Here is a 22,289-nt window from a genome sequence, read left to right on the forward strand (position 1 = left end):
CTGCGTGCACTGGCTGGGCTTCCCCTGAGGTCAGTTCTGGGGGCTAGGGCTGTGCCTCATTTTTGCGCCGTCTCAGGATGCCGTGCTCAGCTCCCCTGAGCCCAGTCCAAAGCCCGGCGCCAAGGTCTCCTGACGTGGACGGTGGCTCCAGGCTCTGAAAACAGTCGCTGCTTCCCCGTGGTTGTTTGTTCTCAGTCTCTGTCACTCAGGTCAACTCTTTAAATCTGTGTTTGTTGGTCAGTGTTCATAGATTGTCATGTATGTGATCGATTCACTTGTTTTTCTGAGTCTTTGTTGCAAGAGGGATCCGAGATAGCGTCTACCTAGTCAGCCATCTTGGCCCTGCCTCCAGTTACATCTTTATGCAGTAACATGCTTAGTGCCTGTCTTAGTTTGTTACTGATATTATAATAGAGATAACCACAAACGGGTGGTCTTAACGCAGAGAAATTTCTTTTCTCACAATTTATGAGGCTGGAAGTTTAAACTCGGAACACTGGGTCTAGGAGAAGGCTTTCTTTCTCTGATGGCTCTGGGGAAAGGTTCTTGCCTCTTTTTAGCTACTTTCCTTGGTCCTTGACAGCCTTTGTATGGCATGGTATCTGTATTGCCCTCATCTGTGCTTGCTTCCTTCTGCACCTAATCTGCTGTTTTTGTATTTCAAAAGTGATTGACTCAAGTAGACACATGAGACTATGTCTCTGGAGAAGACATGAGAAAGGCAGGGGGGACGGGTGCTGGCTGAATGGACACGGGGAATGCTGGGTGGAGAGGAAGAGTGTAGTAGTGTCTCAATAGGGGGAGAGCAGCTAGGAGTACATAGCAAGGTGTGTATAAGTTCTTGTATGAGAGACTGACTTGGTTTGTAAACTTTCACTTAAAGCACAGTATATAAAAAAAATAAGACAGGTGATTGGCTTAAGACACACCCTTCACTGGTATGACCTCATTAGCATAACAAAGAAAACCCTGTTTCCAAATGAGATTACACCTAGAAGTTCAGGGGTTAGGATTCTACCACATATTTTGGGGGGGAAAGGGGAGAGACACAATTCAATCAGTAATGATACCGTACATCTGTAGTTACTTTTTGTGCATTCATCAACGTAAAGCATGAAGGATATGAACACTAGAATTACCAAACAGAAATATCTTAAAACTTTCCCTTACATTTTTCTCTACGGTTAGCTTTAGTGAAGATTTTTTATTTTTAGTGTGTGGAAAGCTTTATTGTCTAGTGCCCCTCTTTGTTCCTGTCTGAGGGACTACTTCGGAATTCTTGCAAAGCAGGTCTGCTGATTGTGGACTCTTATCTTTTGTTCGTTTGGGAATGTCTTAATTTAACCCTCATCCTTGAAGGACGGGTTTGCCAAATATAGTATTTTTTGATAGTTCTTCTCTTTCAGAACTTTATCTTCTATTTGATTCAATAGTTTTCTTGTGGATTCTTTAGGGTTTTCTGTGTATAAGATCATATCACTTGCAAATAGGGATACTTTTACTTCTTTCTAACCAATATGGATGCCCTTTATTTCTTTATCTAGCCTAACTCCTCTGGCTTGGACCTCCAGGACAGTGTTGAATAAGAGTGGTGATAAAGGGCATCCTTGTCTGGTCCCCATTCTCAAGGGAAATGCTTTCTGACTCTCTCCATTTAGGATGATGTTGGTTGTTGGCTTTGTATAAATGCCCTTTATTGTGCTAAGGGATTTCCCTTCTATTCCTATTGTGCTGAGAGTTTTTATCATGAATGGGTGCTAGGCGTTGTCCCATGCTTTTTCTGCATCAACTGGTAAGATCATGTGGTTCTTGTCTTTTGTTTCACTTATCTGTTGGATGACATTGATTGTTTTTCTAATGTTGAGCCATCCCTGCATACCTGATATGACTCGCATTTGGTCATGGTGAATTAATTTTTTTAATATGTTGCTGAATTCTGTTGGCTAGAATTTTGTTGAGGATTTTTATGCCAATATTCATGAGGGATATTGGTCTGTAATTTTTTTTTTTTTGTGGTATGTTTATCTGGTTTTGGTATCAAGGAAACGCTGGCTTTATAGAATGAGTTTGGGAGTATTCCACTCTCTTCTGTGGTCTGAAATACCCTTAGTACTAGGAGTGGTGTTAACTCTTCTCTGTAAGTTTGGTAGAGTTCTCCAGTGGAGCCATCAGAGCTAAGACTGTTTTGGGTGGGAGTTTTTTAATTACCTTCTCAATTTCTTCTTTTGTTTCAGGTTTATTTAGATGTTCTACTTCTATTTGTGTTAGTTTAGGTACGTGGTGTGTTTTTAGAAATTTGGCCATTGCCTGTAGGTTTTCAAATTAACAGTACAGTTTTTCATAGTATTCTGGTTCTTTTAATTTCAGTTGGGTCTGTTGTGATATCACCCATCTCATTTCTTATTGGGGTTATTTGCTTCCTCTCCTGTTTTTCTTTTGTAAGTCTAGGCAGTGTTTTATTGATCTTTTCAAAGAACCAACTTTTGGGCTTGTTAGCTCTTTCGGTTGTTTTTGTATTTTCTATTTCATTTAATTCTGCTTTAATTTTTATTATTTGCTTTCTCCTGGTCCCTGAGGGCTTCTTTTGCTGTTTTCTTTCCACTTCTTTGAGTTGTAGGGTTAATTCTTTGATTTTGGCCCTTCTTTTTTTGGATGTGTGAATTTATTGCTGTAAGTTGACCTCTGAGCTCTGCTTTTGGTATGTCCCAAAGGTTATGGTAGGATGTGTTTTCATTCTTATTTGATTCTATGAGTTTCTTTATTCTGTCCTTAATTTATTCTATAACCCAGAAGTTTTTTAGTAGGGTGTTGTTCAGTCTCCACGTGTTTGATTTTTTTCCCTTGCTTTTTCTGCTACTGATCTCTACTTTCACAGCTTAATGGTCAGAAAAGATGCTTTGTAATGTTTCAGAGTTTTGGATTCTGTTAAGGCGTCCTTTATGGCCTAATATGTGGTCTATTCTGGAGTGTGTTCCATGTGCACTGGAGAAGAAAGTATACGTGGCTGTTGTTGGGTGGAATGTTCTGTATATGTCTGTGAGGTCAGGTTGTTTGATTGTGGCATTTAGATTTTCCATGTGTTTAGTGAGCTTTCTGAATGTTCTGTCCTTCATCAAAAGTTGCGTGTTGAAGTCTCCTACTATTACTGTGGAGCTGTCTTTCTCACTTTTCAATGCTGATAGAATTTGTTTTATGTTATGTACCTTGCAGCCCTGTCATTGGGTGTATAAATATTTAATGTGGTTATATCTTTTTGGTATATTGTCCCTTTAATCATTATATGGTCACCTTCCTTATCCTTTATTTTTGAATGTTGTTTCCTTGATACATCTTTTTCCATCCTTTGAGTTCTAGTTTGTTTTTGTCTCTTAAGTCTAGGGCATGTCTCTTGTAGGCAGCAAATAGATGGATCCTGTTTTTTTAATCCATTCTTCCACTCTCTGTCTCTTTATTGGTGCATTTAATCAGTTTACATTCAGCGTAATTATTGATAGGTATGAGTTCAGTGCCGTCACTTTGATGTCTTTTGTGTGTGTGTGTGTGTTGTTGACGGTTTCTTTGTTCCACTAAATTTTCTGTGCTGAGTCGTTTTTCTTTGTATATTTTCTTTTCCTCTTTTTTTTTGTTGTTGCTGATTCTTTATGTTTTTCTTGTTTTTTATTTTGATTTGTAGGTTTGTTGGTTTCCTTTGTGGTTATCTTAATATTTACCCCTGTTTTTCTAAGTTCAGACCAATCTTTCATTTCTTTACATCACCTTAACTTCCATTTTAATGTTGTCAGGTTTTACATAATGACGTCTCTTTTCCCTGTTTTGAGCGTTTTAGCTTTGATTTGTTTTTGTGATTGCCCTATCTGGATTGATATCTGGCTGCCCTGTCCTGTGTCCTAGTTTTGCGTTTTTATCCGATGTTACTGAGTTTCTAACCAGAGAGGACTCTCTTTTTAGTATGGTTCTGGCACATTCCATAAGCTCCTGTTTGTCTGGAAGTGTCCTTATTTCACCATCATATTTGAGAGACAGTTTTGCCAGATATATAATTCTTGGTTGCAATTTTTTTTCCTTCAAGGCTTTATAAATGTCACCCCATTGTCTTTTTGCCTGCGTGGTTTCTGCTGAGGAGTATAAGCTTAGTGTTAACGACTCCCCTTTGTAGGTGACTTTTCATTTATTCCTAACCGCTCTTAAAATTCTTTGTCATTGGTTTTGGCCTATGTCTTGGTAGCTTGCTTTTGGGATCTACCATGAGTGGCGTGCAATGAGCATCTTGGATATGTATCTTCTCATCTTTGGGAATATCAGGGAAGTTTTCTGCCAACAAACCTTCAACAATTTGCTCTATTTTCTGTTATTCCTCCCTTCTTCAAGCACCCCAACAACTCGTAGATTATTCTTCTTGATGCAGTCCATGTAATTCTTAGGGTTTCTTCTTTTTTTGAATTCTTTTATGTGATTTTTCCTCAAATATGTTGGTGCCGAGATGTTTATTTTCAGTCTTACTGATTCTGACTTCTGTTGCCTCAATCTGATCTCGCCACTTCCTGTTGAATTGTTTGATTCTGAAATTTTGTTGTTAATCTTCTGAATTTCTGTTTCCATCTCTCTATGGATTCTTGCCACCTGTTAAATTTGTCATTGTGCTCTGGTCTAAGCTGCTTAAGTTCCTCTAGTGCTTTGTCTGTATTCTGCCTGGCTTGTTCTGCATTTTGCCTGATCTCCTTCGTGATTGCCTGAAAATTTCTGTATATTAATCTTTTGTATTCTATCTCCGTTAATTCCAGGAATTTCTGTTCATCTGCAGGATTTCTTGATTCTTTGTTTTGGGAGCTTGCTGAAGCCATCATGATCTGCCTCTTTATATGATTTGATACTGACTGTTGCCTCTGAGTCATCAATAAGTTATCATATTTATTTATTTTATGTTTGCTTCCTGTGTCCTAGTTTCTTGTTTTGTTTTGTTTTCATAATATCAAGTAGGCTGCTCGAGTGAGCTAGTTTGATTATAGGTATCTTTGAGGCTCTAACGTCCTGTTGCCAGGTGGCTTGAGCTGTTACTAGGCACTTGAGCCCAGGAGTCCATTCACTTTTCCTGTATGGATTCAGCTCAGGTGTCCAGGTAGTCGGTCACCAAGTGTGTGGTGCAGGCTGTCAGCTACATTCCTAGACAAGCAGGGGTGATTAGTGGAGGCACAGGTGTCTGCGTGCAGTAGGGGTCATGCGCTGAGCAAGGCCGGGAGGTGACAACCACCACTGAGTGTCTGTGAGGAAAGTGTGTCCCTGCACCCCAGAGTACCTAGGTGGGTGGTTTTTGCATCCAAACTGTGGGCATCCAGTGCTGTTGGCTGTAAGGACTGGCAAGCATCACTTGTTCTTGGACCCCTGTCACGGGTAGCCTTGTGACATGGGTGCAGCCACCAGTCCTCAGGCCCCTGATATGGGTAGGTGAGGACGCTGCCTAGCAGGCAGGGTGGTGTCAAATGTCAGGAACCTGCCTCTCCACTATGCAGTTGAAACAGTTGAAGTTAGACTTCAGGTATGTACCCTGTTGTACTGTGCTAAGGAGGGCCTACGCTGTTGAAATGGGCCCACACAGGTCTATGCAGGTGTGAAAGGTATTCAGACCCCTTGAACCCCTTATGTCTGTGGCTAGGTAAAGGAGCTGTGTCTGCCCTAAGTTCCTGGCTTAAGGGAGCCGGCAGAGTATTTTTTCCCCTATTCATTGATTTGTTTGCTGTCCAAGGTTGGGAGAGTGGCTCAGGGTGAGTACAGGGTTCTTCTTCCGGCCCAAGGGATGCAGCCCTCTGGGAACCAGTGCAAAGCGGGAAGGGAGGAGGTAAGTGGGAGAGAGGTTTTTCCTGAAGGGGTATTTTGGGATCTGCGAGGTAAGTTAAATGCACGTACTTACCTATTTGCCAATTGAGGGCCGCATCTCACTTTTTCTGAGGTGTTGAGCAGACTCTCTGCTGCTCTTTCTTTCCTGATGTAAAAAATACACGCTGAACGCCATTGCTTGTTTAATGGAGCTTGCATCAGCAGAGTCGGTCTGCAGGGGTCAGGTCTGGCAACTCCTCACTGCTTATGAGCCATCACTCCCTCCGCCTGTCACTCAGTCCAGTTCCTTAACTTTGCCTTTGATGCTCAGGAGTCCTAGCTTTTCATATATAATCAAATTCACTTGTTTTTTCAGGTCTTTGTTGTAAGAGGGACCACAGGAAGCGTCTCACTACTCTGCCATATTGGCTGTGCCTCCTCTTTCAGCACTTTAAGTGTACCATCCTGCAAGGCTTCTAAGGAGAAGCTGGCACTTCATCTGTTTGGCAATCTTTTGACTGTGATCAATGTATTTTCTCTTCTTCTGGGATTCTCTAGTTATCTTCCTTTTCAGAGGGCTTGATTATAATGTGTCTCAGTGTGGTATTCTTTTGGTTTATCTTACTTGGAGTTCATTGAGCTTCTTGGATTTTTAGGGTCAAGTCCTTCATGAGATCTCTTTTTTTCTTCTGCCATTATTTCTTAAATATTCTTTCTGTACCCTCCTCTGGAACAAGTTTCTGGCACTTTACTGGATCCCACACTGGTTGGAAAGCCCATACTGAATGAACTGCCTTGAAGCGGTTGCTTCCTACTTCCTTCTTTGCTCTGTAAGGGCCCAATTATCTTGGGGCCCTTCTTTGTGCTAGACAAGCCATAGGTTTACTGGGACATCTGCCCACTAGGCCAGGACAGGGAAGAGTGGAGACAGTGGAAAACATGCTTCTCGTACTGTATGGGAGTCATTGTTAATCTGTTTTATCTGAAGCTGTTTGCTACTATTTTCTTCCTCCAATTCAGAGCCCCACGTGACCAAGCAGTGCTTTCTCGTTGAGTTTCTTGGTGTGGGTATGGGGAGGGTCAGGAACTTGACCTTCTCACAGCACCATCTTCCCAGGTTCCTCTTATATTCTTTTCAGGTTGTTTGTGGCTGTTGTACAGGTTTCTGGGTTGTGCAGATAGCATACACTGAACTCCTAACTGAACCGTTGGCAGTTAGTACCCACTAGCAGCACCATGGAAGAAAGGCCTGCTGGTCTACTTGCATAAAAATTGTATCCAAGAAAACCTTATGGTACCCAGTTCTGCCGTATACCACATGGGATCATTATAAATCAGAATCGACTTGGCAGCAATGTATAATAGTAGTATAGCTAGTATATAGAAACACAACTGATTCTAGGGTGTTGATCTGGTATCCTGTGACGTTGAGGAATTAATTTATTAGCTGTAGTAGCTTTCTTGTGGATACATTGGGATTTCCGTTTTACTGGATCATGTCATCTCCTTGTAGTTTTACTTTCTTGATTTGGGTACTCTTACTGTTTTTCTTGCTTTGTTTCTCTGGGTAGAATTTTTATTGTAATGGTCAATAGCATCGGTGAGCACACAAATCCTGGTCTTTTTCCTGATCATTAGGGGAAAGATCTTGATATTTATCCTTTAAGTATTTATCATGTTATGGAATTTCACTTGTATTCTTAATTTGTATTTTACCGTGAAAGGTCTTAGATTTTGTCAAATGCCTTTTCTATATCAATTGAGATCATATTTTAATATGTTGGTATGTTTTTCTAACATTTTTTTGAGGATTTTTACATCTCTATTCATGGATGACATTGATCAGTCATTTTATTCTGCTGTAGTCCTTGTCTGGCTTTGGTATCAGGATAATGTTCACCTTATAGAAGGAGTTAGGAAGTGATCTCCTCTCTCTTAATATTAAAAGAGTTTGAGAAGGATTGGTGGCAGTTTTCCGTTAAATCCTCGGTAGAACTCCCCAGTGAAGCCAGCTGGTTCTGGACTTTTCTTTGTTCAGAGTTTTTTTGTTACAATTTGGTATCTTAGCTTTTTATGAATATACTAGTATTTCCTATTGCTGTTAAGTCAGTTTATATATTTATATGTTTATAAGAATATGCCCATTTCATGTAATCTGATTTGTAGGCATGTAATTTTTCTTGTTCTGTTGTGATCTTTTTTATATCTGTAGGTTCAATACTAAGCTCCCACTTTAATTTCTGATTTTATTTTCTTCTTTGTCATCTTAGGTATGGCTTTTATTTTTTAATTTAATTGATCTTTTCAAAGAACCGACTAGGATAAACTAAAACATCATAAATATCTCCAGCTGTGTGCACATTATCTTTCTCCTGGTTAAGAGTTCACTTGCTGTGAAGCTTTTACTATCTCCCAGAGTTATAGAAAAGTTGCTTATTATGGTTTTTGCCAAACTTCATAATGTTATTTCAGTACACAGACCCTCAGATTTACATCTCTTAGTATACTGGTTGTTGTAAATGTTTTACAGAATGTGGAACTGCTTTTACTAATAAACTTCAGGGAATGTTTAAAGACATGGAACTTTCCAAGGACATCATGATTCAGTTAAAAAAGGTAATGCTAAGTTTAAAGAATGTTGCTTTTAAATATGATTAAAGTTTTTAAATGGTTTTATTTTCCAAGGAGTTTGTAATGAGGTTTTGTTCTAAAACCCAAAAACCCAATGCCATTGAGTCGATTTCGATTCAACAACCCTATGAATAGGACAAAGTAGAACTGCACCATAGGGTTTCCAAGGAGTGGCTGGTGCATTTGAACTGGTGACCTGCTAGTCAGCAGCCAAGCTGTTAACCGCTGTGCCACCAGGGCTCCAGTTTGATTCTGAAGTTACACTAAATCATGATTAAATTTTGTTTTCTTTTTGATGTTTTTTGGAAGTATAAAGCTACATATATAACCCTATTTCGAGTTTAAAGAACAATGTGATGTAATTCTGGGCATGTGTTTCAACTTATCATTATTTGTATTTCAGTTGCTTTACTACACATGCGCGTGCATGCACACGCACACACGAACATATTTTGGGTGTATCAGCCGCATAAGTTGCCTCAGGTCCCTTTTAGTATAAGATTCACTTAAAAAAATACATATGTATATATATAAATTTTATTTTGCAAGGCAAGATGCATTTTCAATTAGTAATTTTTCTTTGAGAATTGGAATTTTTAAAAATGAATTTGTACTATAAAGTTATAGCTCTGTAAGACATATTTGCATTTTGATTGTTTCATTTCAATATTTGCTTGCCCTTTGGCAGTATATGCAAACCCAGAATACACCTGGAAACATTGAGCTAACTGTAAATGTTCTGACTACCAGTTTTTGGCCAGCCTGTATCCCTAAGGAGGTCCAGTTACCCCTAGAGGTAAGAAAGTGACTGTATAAGACTATACCACAGAGGTAGCAGCTTGGCTATAATGTCACTTTTTAATGTTTACTAGATCTTTATACCATGTATTTGGTTACTGTATATGTCACCTTGATATTCGCAATTTTGAAATGAAGTTATTTAGTTTCACAGTTAAGGACACTATATCACATGGTTTAGAATTTGAAGAGTTTATTTTAGTGAAAGCTGGATTTTACTCTGCTAGCCTGCCACTTGAGTTTTGGGATGTTGATTTTTATTGTTATTATTATTTTAAGTTCTGATTCTTTTTGTGTTATTTCTTCTTTTTATCTTTTAAATAACATTTTATTGTTTTTCAATGAAGGTTTATACAGCAGTTTAGGTTCCACTTAGCAGTTTCTGCACAAGTTGTTCATTGACATTGGTTACGTTCTTCTCATTGTATTTGGTTGTTCCACTAGCGTTAGTTTCCCTGCCCCCTGCATTCTCATCTTTATTTTAAAGTAGTTTTTCACCATTAGGTCCCTGTCATGTATTGAATTGTGACAGCCACCCACCCCCCCACCCAAAAAAAAATATATATGTATGTATATGTATGTCAACTTGGTTAGGCCACATATGGTTGTCCTCCATTTTGTGATTTTCCTATATGTTATAAGTCATAATCCCTGCCTGTGGTTAAAAGGATTAGGGTAGGATGTAACACTGTTGCTCAGGTCACCAACCTGATCCAATACAAAGGGAGTTTTCCTGAGGTGTGGCCTATACCACCTTTTATCTTACAAGAGATAAAAGGAAAGGGAACCAAGCAGAGAGTGGGAACCTATACCACCAAGAAGGCAGTGCTGGGAGCAGAGCACATCCTCTGGACCTGAGGTTCCTACGCTGAGATGCTCCCAGACCGAGGGATGACTAATGACAAGGGTCTCCCTCTAGAGCCAACAGAGAAAGAAAGCCTTCTCCTAGAGCTGGTGCCCTGAATTCGGACTTCTAGCTTATTGGACTGTGAGACAATAAATTTCTCTTTTGGTGGTATTTCTGTTATAGCAGCACTAGGTGACTAAGACAGTCTCCTATAGATAATTTTTTTAAAGAAGCACAGTACTCACAGGCCATATTCATTATTTTTTGAGCAAATTTGTTACTTAGCTACAAGGTGGCGTTAGTTTCAGTGCAGGGCTTGAAGAGCATCTCAGGTCAGTAGTCTCAGAGAGTTCTACAGTCTCAACCAGTTCAATAGGTCACTTTTTTTCTCTTTTGAGAAAAAAAATTTTTTAACTAATTTTTACTGTGCTTTTAAGTGAAGGTTTACAAACGAAGTCAGCCTCTCATACAAAAATTTATATATACTTTGCAGTATACTCCTAATTGCTCTCCCCCTAATGAAACGGCACACTCCCTCCCTCCAAATTTTCTCTCCTCGTGTCCGTCCGGCCAGCTTCTGATCCCCTCTGCCCTCTCAATCTCCCCTCCAGAGAGGAGATGCCAACATAGTCTCATGTGTCTTCTTGATCCAAGAAGCTCGTTCTTTACCAGTATTGTTTTCCATCCCATAATCCAGTCCAATCCCGGTCTGGAGAGTTGGCTTTGGGAATGGTTCCTGCCATGGGCTAACAGAAGGTCTGGGGACCAGGGCCTCTGAGGCCCTTCTGGTCCCAGTCTGACCTAACACTAAGCCTGGCCTTTTTATGGGACTTTGGGGTCTGCGTCCCACTGCCCTCCTGCTCCCTCGGGGGTTCTCTGTTGTGTTCCCTGTCAAAGAAGTCATCGGTTGTAGCTGGGCACCATCTAGTTCTTCTGGTCTCAGGCTGATGTAGTCTCTGGTTTATGTGTCCCTTTCTGTCTCTTGGGCTGATAATTACCTTGTGTCTTTGGTGTTCTTCATTCTCTTTTGCTACAGGTGGGTTGAGACCAATTGCTGCATCTTAGATGGCTGCTTACTATGCTAAGACCTCAGATGCCATTTGGAGAAAATTTTTAAGAAGTTGAGGTTCTTTTCCACTTTTTGCTCCCATTCTATCAGGGTCCATCTATTGTGAGTCTGGTTAGAATGGTCACCATCTGATTCTTCTGGTCTCAGGATAGATGAGGTCATGGTTTGTGTAGACGATTAATCCTGTAGACTAGTTTCTTCATCGAGTCTTTGGTTTTCTTCCTTCTCTTTTGCTCTGGACAAGCAGAAATCAATAATTGTATCTTATATTTTATTATTGTTTTAATGTAAACAATCTCACATGTGCATTACGTAAACACATGGAACAAAAAGCATGCATCAAAGTATAACATAATTCTTCATTTATTCCTATTTACACTAGTATTGATACGTACCTCCACTTGTTGCCTATTTTCAGGTTCTTGCAATGGTTACTTGTCTTTTGCTTCTCTTCTGTGCTAAATCAGTTCCCCACGTCCCATTTGCTTTACCTTTACCAAAATCATTTGGCAGTTCAACTGCTGTTGCCTCCTTTTCTATTTTTGGTGTACTTGTGTGTTTATTTCATTTTAAAATTATATCGTTGTCATGGTGGGATTTAAAGGACGGGGCATATTCAAATTGCTGAGCCCACCATGTTGAACCAGAAGAATTGGCAATATCTTTTTTCTTTTCTCAGAGCTGCTTCATTTGCTTTCTGTAGTCATTTTGCCACAGTGCTCCATTGTATATAAATAGCCTTGGGAAACTATACTTGGTCAGGATTTTGTGTGTGTGTGTGTGTGAGAGAGAGAGAGAGAGAGATATGCACTGGCAGGCAGTGTGGTTTTTATTTGTTTTGAGGAATACTTTATTTCATTTTTTTATTTTAGATGGAAAGGCTTCAGGAAACTTTCAAGAATTTTTACTTGAGCAAGCACAGTGGTCGGAAACTTCAGTGGCAGCCAACTCTTGGGCGCTGTGTTGTTAAAGCTGAATTTAAAAAGGTGAGCAAGTGATGTTCATGCTAGCAATTTGCTTTTGTGTTTCACCTTTTCCAACTTTACCTTGATAAGGAATACATTTAAATATTTGCTTTCTTACCTGAGAAAATTGTTTAATGACTGAAGTGTGTATATGAATATTGCTTACTCTGACGTGTATCATTTTCATATAAACCTATCGTTAAAACATATTTAATCACCTCTGCTGATATTCAAAGGCTAAGGCTTTAGGTTTAGACCCTATTTCAGTTTCTACGTGCCAGCTAACTACATGATCCCTCTGTGCTTTGAAGCACCCAGTTGATAGAGGTTCTTGTTTACTAACTGTTCTTACGAAAGAAGCAAGCCCACTCAGAGGTACGGAATCTCCCTATGTGGCTTTTCTTCTTTTTTTTTTTTTTTTTTTTTTTAATAGCTTAGTGGGTTTCCTAAGTAATTCATTACTCCTGAATATTTGTTACCTTTGCCCTTAGTTTTGGGGAAGAACAACTTTAGGGATTTCCTAAGGATTTGACTACTCCAGAAAATTTGTTAGGTGCCAGTCTGGCTAGGGATTCCTGACCAGTACTGACAAAGGAGCATGTGGACTGTCTTATAAAAGTGCTGAGAAATGTAGATTTGATCACTTCCTGGTTGGTGAGAGCCACCAGTGATAGCCTGACCTTTGGGGCATGGAAGACCCATGATGGAGCCCTCTCCCCCGCGCCCCCCACCGTGCAGTTTTGAGAGCTGAGCTGTTTGAGAGTGAGAAGCAGCAGAGAAATCTCAGAGCTATTGCGGTGAGGAGCTTGTCTGCTCTGATAGCCGCTCAAGAGCTGTTTCATCCTGCAGTTTGTTGTCTGAAAGCTGTTCCAGTTGGGAGGGAGCTTATTTGCTCTGAAAGTTATTCTAGCAGGAACTTGTCTAATCCAAGAACAATTGAGAACTGTTCCACCCAGGGGCTTGTCTGTTCTAAGAGCTGTCCTGGTTAATGAAAGGAGGGATGTGTCCTCCACTTTGGGAATGCTTACAGACTTGGCCCCCATGCCCCTTCCTGATGCTGAAGCTGAGTAGTATTCTGTTACCTCTAACTGTATCGTGTTACTTTGGGCTGTGTCCTGTCTCCTGGTAAACGATATAACCATAAGCATAATCCATGCGCTCTGTAAAACATTGCAGCGAATAATCAAACCCAGCAAAGAGTGCCATGGGAAGAGCATCTGGTGTCAGAGATAATGGAGTAGTTGGAAAGTGGGGATATACTTGACCTCCAGTTGATAGGAACCAACCTTATGCTGATTCTTTAATAGCAAAATTATCATTCAGCCATTTATTCTATGTCGGTCTTCAACATTTTGTATTAAGCTTATGGACTTATAAAAGGGACTCATTTACCCCATTATGCTGATAAAAATGTGTACATCTGCTTACATTTGAAGGTTACTAAAATCAGGACATGTCTTTTTTCTCTGTCCTGTCTTAAAATCACTGTCAGACCTGCTAATGCTTTGATTTAGCCCAGTGATACTGATGTTGAACTGCTAATCTCCAGAACTGTGAGAGAATAAATAACTTCCTGTTTTAAACCACCGAGTTTGTAATAATTTCCTACAGCAGCTACAGAAGAATGATACACTCTCCTAAGCATTTCGTAAAAAAAAAAAAAAAAAAAAATTATGCTTTTTTTTTTTTTTTCACAGAAGCAGCCAGGTACTGATAATGCGTAGATAAACATGTCTAGAATGCTTCTTTCTATGTTTAAAGAAGAGACCTACATCTGTTCCATAAATTTAGAAACTCAGTAGTGTGACTGTAGTAGAAAGGGAAGAGCACAGAGTTTTTGTCTTTTGATTCAGCCTTAAGGGTTTTGGGGATACCTCACTTAAAGGTAATGGCTAATAGTTGACTTGAACAGAAGAGTTAAACCATGTTTATATTCCAGAAGCAATGGAAATTATATGTTTATGGTTAGGTAGGATAAAATTATTGTTGTTGTTAGGTGCCATCAAGTCGTTTCCCTCTCATAGCAACCCTGTGCACAACAGAACGAAACACTGCCTGGTCCTGCACCATCTTCACAATTGTTGCCATGCTTGAGCCCTTGAGCCCATTGTTGTAGTCAGTGTGTCAGTCCAACTTATTGAGGGTTTTTCTCTTTTTTGCCAACCCACTATTTTACCAAGCATGATGTCCTCCTCTAGGGACTGATTCCTCCTGATAACATGTCCAATGCTTGTAAGACACAGTAGAAATCACCTACTTTGCAGAGGTAACCTTGGACCCAGATTATAAAAAGAATGTAGTCTTCACATGAGTACCTAATATTAATGAAGAATCTTAAACATGAGAGTGAATAATATATTTTTGAGTATATGTGATGAACACATTACTTCACTAACCTACAAATCGTACAGTCTCAGCTCATGCTTAGATAACAAACAGTACAGAGTTGAGTTTAATAAAAATAAATTTAGTCTATTCCCTTTCAGTTCCACAGGCTTTGAGAATAACATAAGTTAGTCTACAACCATGTTTATTGTGGGAACGGAAACATATGACTCTTACTTTGGGTTTTGCTGTATGTTCTTAACTAGGTGTCAGTAGTGTACATGTCAAGATTCAAGTGGTACAAGGGGCTTGCACTCAACTGCTAACCTAAAGGCTTGCAGTTCAACCCCACCCAGAAGTACAGTGGAAGAAAAAGCCTGGTGAGATGCTTCTGTTAAGATCATACAGCCAATGTGCAATTCTACTCTGTAACACTTGGGGTCGCCGTGTGTTGGAACCATCTCGATGACAACTAACAACAGCAGTGTGCATACCACGCTACTACTTTTTAAAACTTTTGTTACGGTTTTATCATGGACGTCCCTAAAAGTTAAAATTTGAAGATGCCGTTTAAAAATATCCCATAGTATTCATCTTTCCTAATATCGTGAATGTTCTTCAGGAAGAACAAAACTGTAATAGGGAACAGTAAATGGTAAGCATCGTTCATAACACAAAAGGAAAACATGAAGACTTTGTATTTCCCAGGTGTTTCATGTGCTTATAATAATAGATTGTTTTGGGCAGGTAGGGATTTCTCACTGTTTGGTCATGTACATTTTTAGTTTTTTGCGTGGACTGTACTTTCAAAAGGTACTTTTTAAAGGAAAGTGAATTAAGTAGCACGTTTCTTTCTTTAGCTGGAGAAAATTTGCACAAAGTTTTTTTTTCCTAGGAAACTGAGTACAAGTATACAAAGGTGTGCATGTGTTTAAAGTATTGTATGTAATAGGAATCAGCGGAAAGAACTGCAGCATCTGTAAACAGAAGGTATTGTATCCCTGGGTGGTGTACATGAGCAATGCAGTTGGCAGCTAACCTAAAGGTTTAAGGCTCAGAGGTGCCTCAGAAGAAAGGCATGGTAATCTACCTCTGAAAAATCAGCAAGTTGAAAGCCTCCAGAGTAGAGTTGTTGGCTCGTGTGGTGATGTAGTCCTGGAGCCCTCGTGGGACAGTGGTTGAGGGCTCAGCTGCTAACCAGAATAACCAAAAAGTCAGCAGTTTGAATCCACCAACTGATCCTTGGAAACTCTGTGGGGCAATTCTGCCCTGTCCTATAGGCTCTCTATGAGTCAGAATCGACTCAACAGCAACAGGTTTGGGTTTTTGTATGACAATTTTAGGTTTAACTTTTTTAGGCACTGCCAAACTCTTTTACACAGTGGATACACCATTTTATAGTTCCACCAGAGTGGATGAGGGTTCTAGTTTTTCACCATCCTTGCCAACACCTGGTTCTGTTTTTAAAATTATACTTACCTCAGAGGGTATGAAGTGATATCTCATTGTGGTTTTGATACACATTTCCCTAAGACCTAATGATACTGTATTTCGTCTTCAGTGAAATTTCTCTTCAGTCTTCTGCCCATGTTTTGATTGGGTCTTTTATCTTTTTTTTTTTTTGATTGTGTTTTAGGTGAAGGTTTACCGTTTGAGTTAATTTCTCATTCAGTAATTTATACGCATGTGACATTATTGCAATCCCCACAGTGTGACCACACACTCTTTGCTTTTCACTTCGGGTTCCCCATGTCCACTCATGCAGTTCCTGTCCCTTCCTGCCTCTCGTCCTCCTTTTCCATAGGTGCTGCCCATTTGGTCTTTTGAATTTGGTTGAACTAAGAAGCACGTTCCTCATGTGTGTTAACTGGTGCCTTATATGCCAGTCTAATCGTTGTCTAAAAAGTTGCCTTTGGGAATGGTTTCAGTTCTGGGTTAGCAGGGTGTCCGGGGGCCATAGTTTCGGGGGTTCTTCCAATCTCTGTCAGACCAGTAAGTCTGGGCTTTTTCTCTGAATTTGAATTCTGGTCTACATTATTCTCCTGCTCTGTCCAGGAGTCTCTGTTGTGACCCTGTCAGGTCAGTTGTTCATGGTAGCCAGGAACTATGTAGTTCTTCTGGTCGCAGGCTGGGGGAGTCTCTGGTTGAACCCTTTGGGTTAATATTTTCCTTGTGTCTTTAGTTTTCTTCATTCTCCATTGCTCCAAGTGGGATGGGACCAATACATGTTATCTTAGATGGCCACTCAAAAGCTTTTAAGACCCCAGATGGTACTCACTGAAGTAGGGTATACAACATTTTCTTTGTGAACTATGTTATGCCAGTCAACCTAGATGGCCCCTGAGACTATGTTCTTTCAGACCCGAGCCCCTGCTATGTTGTCTCTCAAAGTGTTTGGATGTGTCTAGGAAACTTCTGTTTTTGCTTTGCTCCAATTGAGTTCCCCTGTATTGCATGTTGTCCTTCCCATCACCAAAGTTGATACTTGTCTACTATCTAGTTAATGATTCCCCACTGCCCCCACCATCAAAGAATACTTTTTTCTGTATTTAAACCTTTTTTCAATTCTTATAATATTGCCCTTATACAATATTTGTCCTTTTGTGAATGACTTATATTACTCAGTATGATACCCTCAGAATTCACCCATGTTGTGAGACGTTCCGCGGATTCATCGTTTTTCTTTACCTTTGTGTAGTATTCCGTTGTGTGTATGGACCATAATTTGTTTATCTATTCATCTATTGAAGGGTATTCAGGTTGTTTCCATCTTTTTGCTATTGACAGTAGTGCTTCAGTGAACACGGGTGAGCCTATGTCTGTTCATGTGATGGCTGTTATTTCCCTAGGGGTGGGATTGCTGGTTGGTATGGAATTTCTCTTTCTAGCTTTTTAAGGAGGCACCATATTGTTTTCCAAAGCAGTCGTACAATTTTACATTCCCACCAGCAGTGCATAAGAGTTCCAATCTCCCATCAACCTCTCCACTGTTTGTTATGTTGTATTTTTTGGATTGGTGCCATTATTGTCGAGGTGAAATAATATCTCAGTGTCGTTATGGTTTGCATTTCTCTCATGGCTAATGATTTTGAGCATTTCGTCATGTGTCTCTTTGCTGCCTGAATGTCTTCTTTGGTGAAATTTTTGATCTTATCCTTTGCCTGTTTTTAACTGGATGATTTGTTTTTGTATTGTTGAGGTATCGCAGTATCTTGTAGATGTTAGAGATGAGACCCTAGTTGGATATGTCATAGCCAATTTTTCCCCCCAGTCTGTAGCTTCTGTTTTTACTATTTTGGTGAAGTCTTTTTTAAAAAAATTTTATCGTGCTTTAAGTGAAAGTTTACAAATCAAGTCAGTCTCTCATAACAAAAACTTATATACGCCTTGCTATATACTCCTAATTGCTCCCCCCAAATGAGACAGCCAGCTCCTTTCCTCCACTCCCTTTTCCTGTCTATTCCACCGTCTTTAACCCCCTCTACCCTCTCGTTTCCCCTCCAGATGAGAGATGCCAACATAGTCTCAAGTGTCCGCTTGATTCAAGAAGCTGTCACCAGCATCTTTTTCTATCCCATTGTCCAGTCCAATCCCTGCCTGAAGAGTTGGCTTTGGGAATGGTTCCTGTCCTGGTCTAACAGAAGGTCTGGGGGCTATGACCACTAGGGTCCTTCTAGTCTCAGTCAGACCATTACATCTGGTCTTTTTACGAGAATTTGGGGTCTGCATCCCACTGCTCTCCTGCTCCCTCGGGGGTTCTCTGTTGTGTTCCCTGTCAAGGCAGTCACTGGTTGTAGTCAAGCACCATCTAGTTCTTCTGGTCTCAGGCTGATATAGTCCCTGGTTCATGTGGCCCTGGTGAAGTCTTTTGATGAGCATTAAGTGTTTAATTTTTAGGAGCTTCCAGTTACCTGGTTTCTCTTCTGGTGTTTGTGCATTTTTAGTTATGGTTTGTATCGTATTTATGCCATATAATAGAGCCCCTTGCCTTGCCTCTGTTTTCTTCCATGATCTGTATTGTTTTAGAATTTGTATTTAGGTCTTTGATTCTTTTCGAATTAGTTTTTGTGTATTATGTGAGGTATGGGTCCTGTTTCACATTCTAGTGGGTTAGAAATCTGAATTCAGGGCACCAGCTCTAGGATAAGACTTTGTCTTTCTACTGATTCTGGAGGAAGGTCCTTGTCATCAAGCTTCCTGTGGTATATGAGCTTCTCTGCACAGGAACCTCTGATCCAAAGGATGCATTCCACTCTCAGCGCCGCCTTCTTGGTGGTATGAAGTCCCTGTGTCTGCTCCTTCTCTCTTTTATGTCTCTAAAAGAGATTGGCTCCAAACGTAGTTCAGTCTTGTAGATTGAGTCCTGCCTCATTAACATAGCTGCTATTAATCCCATCCCATTAGCATCATAACAATAGAATTTACAACATGTAGGAAAATCACATCAGGTGGCAAAATGGTGGACAGTCACACAACACTGGGAATCATGACAAAGCCAAGTTGACATACATTTTGGGGGGACATAGTTCAATCCATGATGTCCTACACTTGGCCCCCAAAATTCATGTCCTTGCCACACATAAAACACATTTATACCAGCGTATCATAGCAAAAGTCTTAATTCAACTCCAAGTCCAAAATCCAGAAAATTTCTCTCATCTTCAAATCTAGCTTCCAAAGTACAGTGGTGGAACAAGCGCACGGTAGACATTTCCATAACAAATGGGAGAAATGAGGAGGAAAGAAGGGATAACAGGTGCCCAGCAAGTCAGCAGAACACATTACATTGGCCCTTGAAGCTTTGAAAATAAATGTTTGTTGTCTGAGACTATTTAGGCAATGGCCCTGCTCTACAGACTCTAGGTATTGGCCACACTGTCCAGATTCTGAGTGGAGTTCTGTCGGCCCTGGGCTTCAGCTCTGCCTTGCATCCCCACTGGAATGGCACCTCTGCTCCCTCGGCTTTGGGCAGCCCCATTCTCCTGCTCCTCCTGAGTGGTATCTCCACCCTTTGAGACCCCAGAGGTAGTGGCCATACCCTTGAGACTGAGGCAGCTCTGCTTCCTGTGTTCTTTGTCTTTGCAGCTTCTGCTTCCAGGTCCCTTGGCTTCTCAGCCCCTTTTACCTCACTACCCACATCTGCCCTCCTAGGGCAGGTGTTCCAAAGCTCTGTAGCTGCACCAGTGAGTGTGCCCCAATCTGCCAGTAAACTTCAGTGGGAAGGCACTCAGCTCTCTTGACCATGGGTCTGCAAGTCTAGCTTCACTGATCAGTGGCTGAAGGCACCCCCCTCCACCAGGAAGCCTCCTGCCAAAGGTGCTCAGCTGTCTCGCTCCTTGGGCAAGCTCCAGCATTGTCTCACATTGGTCTCTTGCTTCTGCTGCTACCTTTTCCCTGCCGCTGCTGGTCCTCTGCTGCTGTCGTTCCCCTGCTGATGCCATTTTCCACTGTGGCTTCTTGCTGTCTGTGCAGTCTGCAGTACAACAGCTTCCCTCACATTCTTCTGAATCCTTACCAGAATTGTCTTTGATGTCCATAAGTCCACCGACAATCTCTTCACAGCAATCTAGGCTTTTGCTGTTAGGCACTTTAAAATCTCTCCAGCCTCTATCCATTCACAGTTTCAGAACTGCTTCTACAACTTAGATATCTGTTAGGACAGCACCATACTCCCGGTACCAAATTGTCCTAGGCTGGGTTATCTAAAGAAGTAGAGCCTGTATATAGATACAGATAAATAGATACCTGTAGAGAGAGAGATTTATTTCAAAGAAATGCCGCACATGGTTGTGGAGACTGGAATGTCGCAAGTTCGTGAATTAGGATAGAGGCTTCTCCTGATTCATGTAGCCACAGGGGCTGATGAACCAAAGATGGGCAGGTCAGAGAGTAGGGCTCTTGCACACAGGCAGTGAAGATCAATGCATCCCAGGATCAGCAGGCGAGACTGCAAGACTTCTCCTGATTCATGTAGCTGCAGGGGCTGAGGAACCCAAAACTCAGAAGGTCAGAGAGCTCAGCTCTTGCTCACGTTTGATACGGAGAGTGGTTCAAAAGAAACAAAAGAGTTAGGATGAGCTTTCTAAATCAGTCTCAAGTTAGTTAGTCTTAAAGATGTTGATGATTCTGCTTCCAGTAGTAAAGAGGGCACTGCTAATCCATGCCGTGAGGTGGCAATTCAAATACGCAAAGTTTCACCGCCAATAGGTCAAGTAGTGGTGAAAGGTAAGGTTCTGGGTGATTGCATGTGTGATACCTTTCTACAGTTTTGTCAGAATGAGAAGTGTAAGAAAGTTGGTTGATGGGTCCTACTTTTATGAGACAAAGTGGTGAAAGAAAGAGATATGCTCAGGGCTTCAGAGTTGAAGCTCAAGTGCTGCGTAAACAACCTTAAAGAAAAAAGCCCTATTTCCTAGAGTATTAGAATTGCTATTGCCGAAAACCAAACCAGAGTCTTATTGTAAGAGTGGCTGAATTGCAACGCCAGCTCAACCACCAACCCCAAGAGGTGTCTGAAGTTAAAGTGAGGGCTTTGTTTGGGAAGAGTCAGGATCCTGAATCGTGGCATGGGCACACATGGCAAGATAATGAGGAAAGTGAAGACACTGAGCCCCTAAACTCTGTTGAATCATTCCTGCGAACAGAACCTGCCTTCTCACTCCCATGTGAAGAGATTACTTCATGTTTGTCTGCTAAACCACCCTTCCCAGAAAGCCATTAGCCCCTCTACTCCCACTTAATGAGATTAACCTAGTTGCCTCTATAAGATAATGCTGAATATCCTCAAAATGTTTTCCCACCGATTTTGGCTTCTAGGCCTATAACTAGACTTAAGTCACAGAGAGCCCCGAAAGATGAAGTATGAAGCATGACCCAGGAGGAGGTACACTACACTGCAAAAGAACTGCTTGGCTTTTCTAATATGTACGATCAGAAGTTTGGAGAGTATGTGTGGCAATGGCTATTAAGGGCGTGGGATAATGGTGCAAGGAACATAAAGATGGATCAGTCTGAGTTTATTGATATGGGTTCACTAAGCACAGATTCTCCTCCTTGAGAAGTTAGGGAAGGATCTAATAGTTTATTTGGTTGGGTTGATGAAGCATGGGTTACGAGGAGGCCTACGGTATATCAGGTTGAAGTACCAGTCCTGCCTTTATATACTATAGAAAAAGGTACCCAAAGGCTTAGGGAAATTGACATGCTAGAGTGGATTTATTGGGGTAGACCCCCAAACCTGTACATGGAATGCCCATATGACACACATTTTACCACAAGGGTGAGGAACAAATTTGTGAAGGAAACCCAAACATCCTTGAAGACTGCTGTGATTGCTATTTTATGTAAGTCATACATGACAGTGGGTACTGTCCTAACTGAATTATGATGTCTAACTCCAAGGGGGAAACCCTGGTGACATAGTGGTTAAGAGCTACAGCTGCTAACCAAAAGGTTGGCAGTTTGAATCCACCAGGTGCACCTTGAAAACCATATGGAGTAGTTCTGCTCTGTTCTGTAGGGTCGCTATGAGTAAGGATTGACTCAATGGCAATGGGTTTTTAACAACAGTGGGGCTCATTGGACCCCATGGTAGTAGAGGCGAAGTGATGGCATTCAGTCAGCAAAGACAAGGTGGGCATGGTTACGGTAATGGACAGCAGAGTCAAAGAAGTAATCAGAATAGTCTGGCTTGTGTGGACTTACAGCGTTGGCTACTTAGTGATGGCGTCCCTAGGAGTGAAATAGATAGGAAATCTACTAAATACCTGATCTGTACAAGCAGGTAAATTCTAGGTCAAGTGAACAGTAGTCGAACTTGAATCACCAGAATAGAGAGTCAATT

At 40.9% G+C, this 22,289-nt stretch overlaps 1 protein-coding gene across 1 annotated transcript in view; it reads left to right on the forward strand.

Annotated features, from left to right (window-relative positions):
* The window catches only part of LOC135229081 (cullin-4B-like), a 208,185-nt gene that overhangs the window by 140,338 nt on the left and 45,558 nt on the right, over nucleotides 1-22,289 (forward strand). Inside the window, exons 14-16 of the mRNA XM_064278876.1 lie at nucleotides 8,342-8,427; nucleotides 9,131-9,238; nucleotides 12,029-12,142. Of these exons, the coding sequence (XP_064134946.1) occupies nucleotides 8,342-8,427; nucleotides 9,131-9,238; nucleotides 12,029-12,142 (308 nt within the window). The remainder of the gene's footprint in view (nucleotides 1-8,341; nucleotides 8,428-9,130; nucleotides 9,239-12,028; nucleotides 12,143-22,289) is intronic.

This window comes from Loxodonta africana, chromosome Y (genome assembly GCF_030014295.1).
Source record: "Loxodonta africana isolate mLoxAfr1 chromosome Y, mLoxAfr1.hap2, whole genome shotgun sequence".
Lineage (NCBI taxonomy): Eukaryota > Metazoa > Chordata > Mammalia > Proboscidea > Elephantidae > Loxodonta > Loxodonta africana.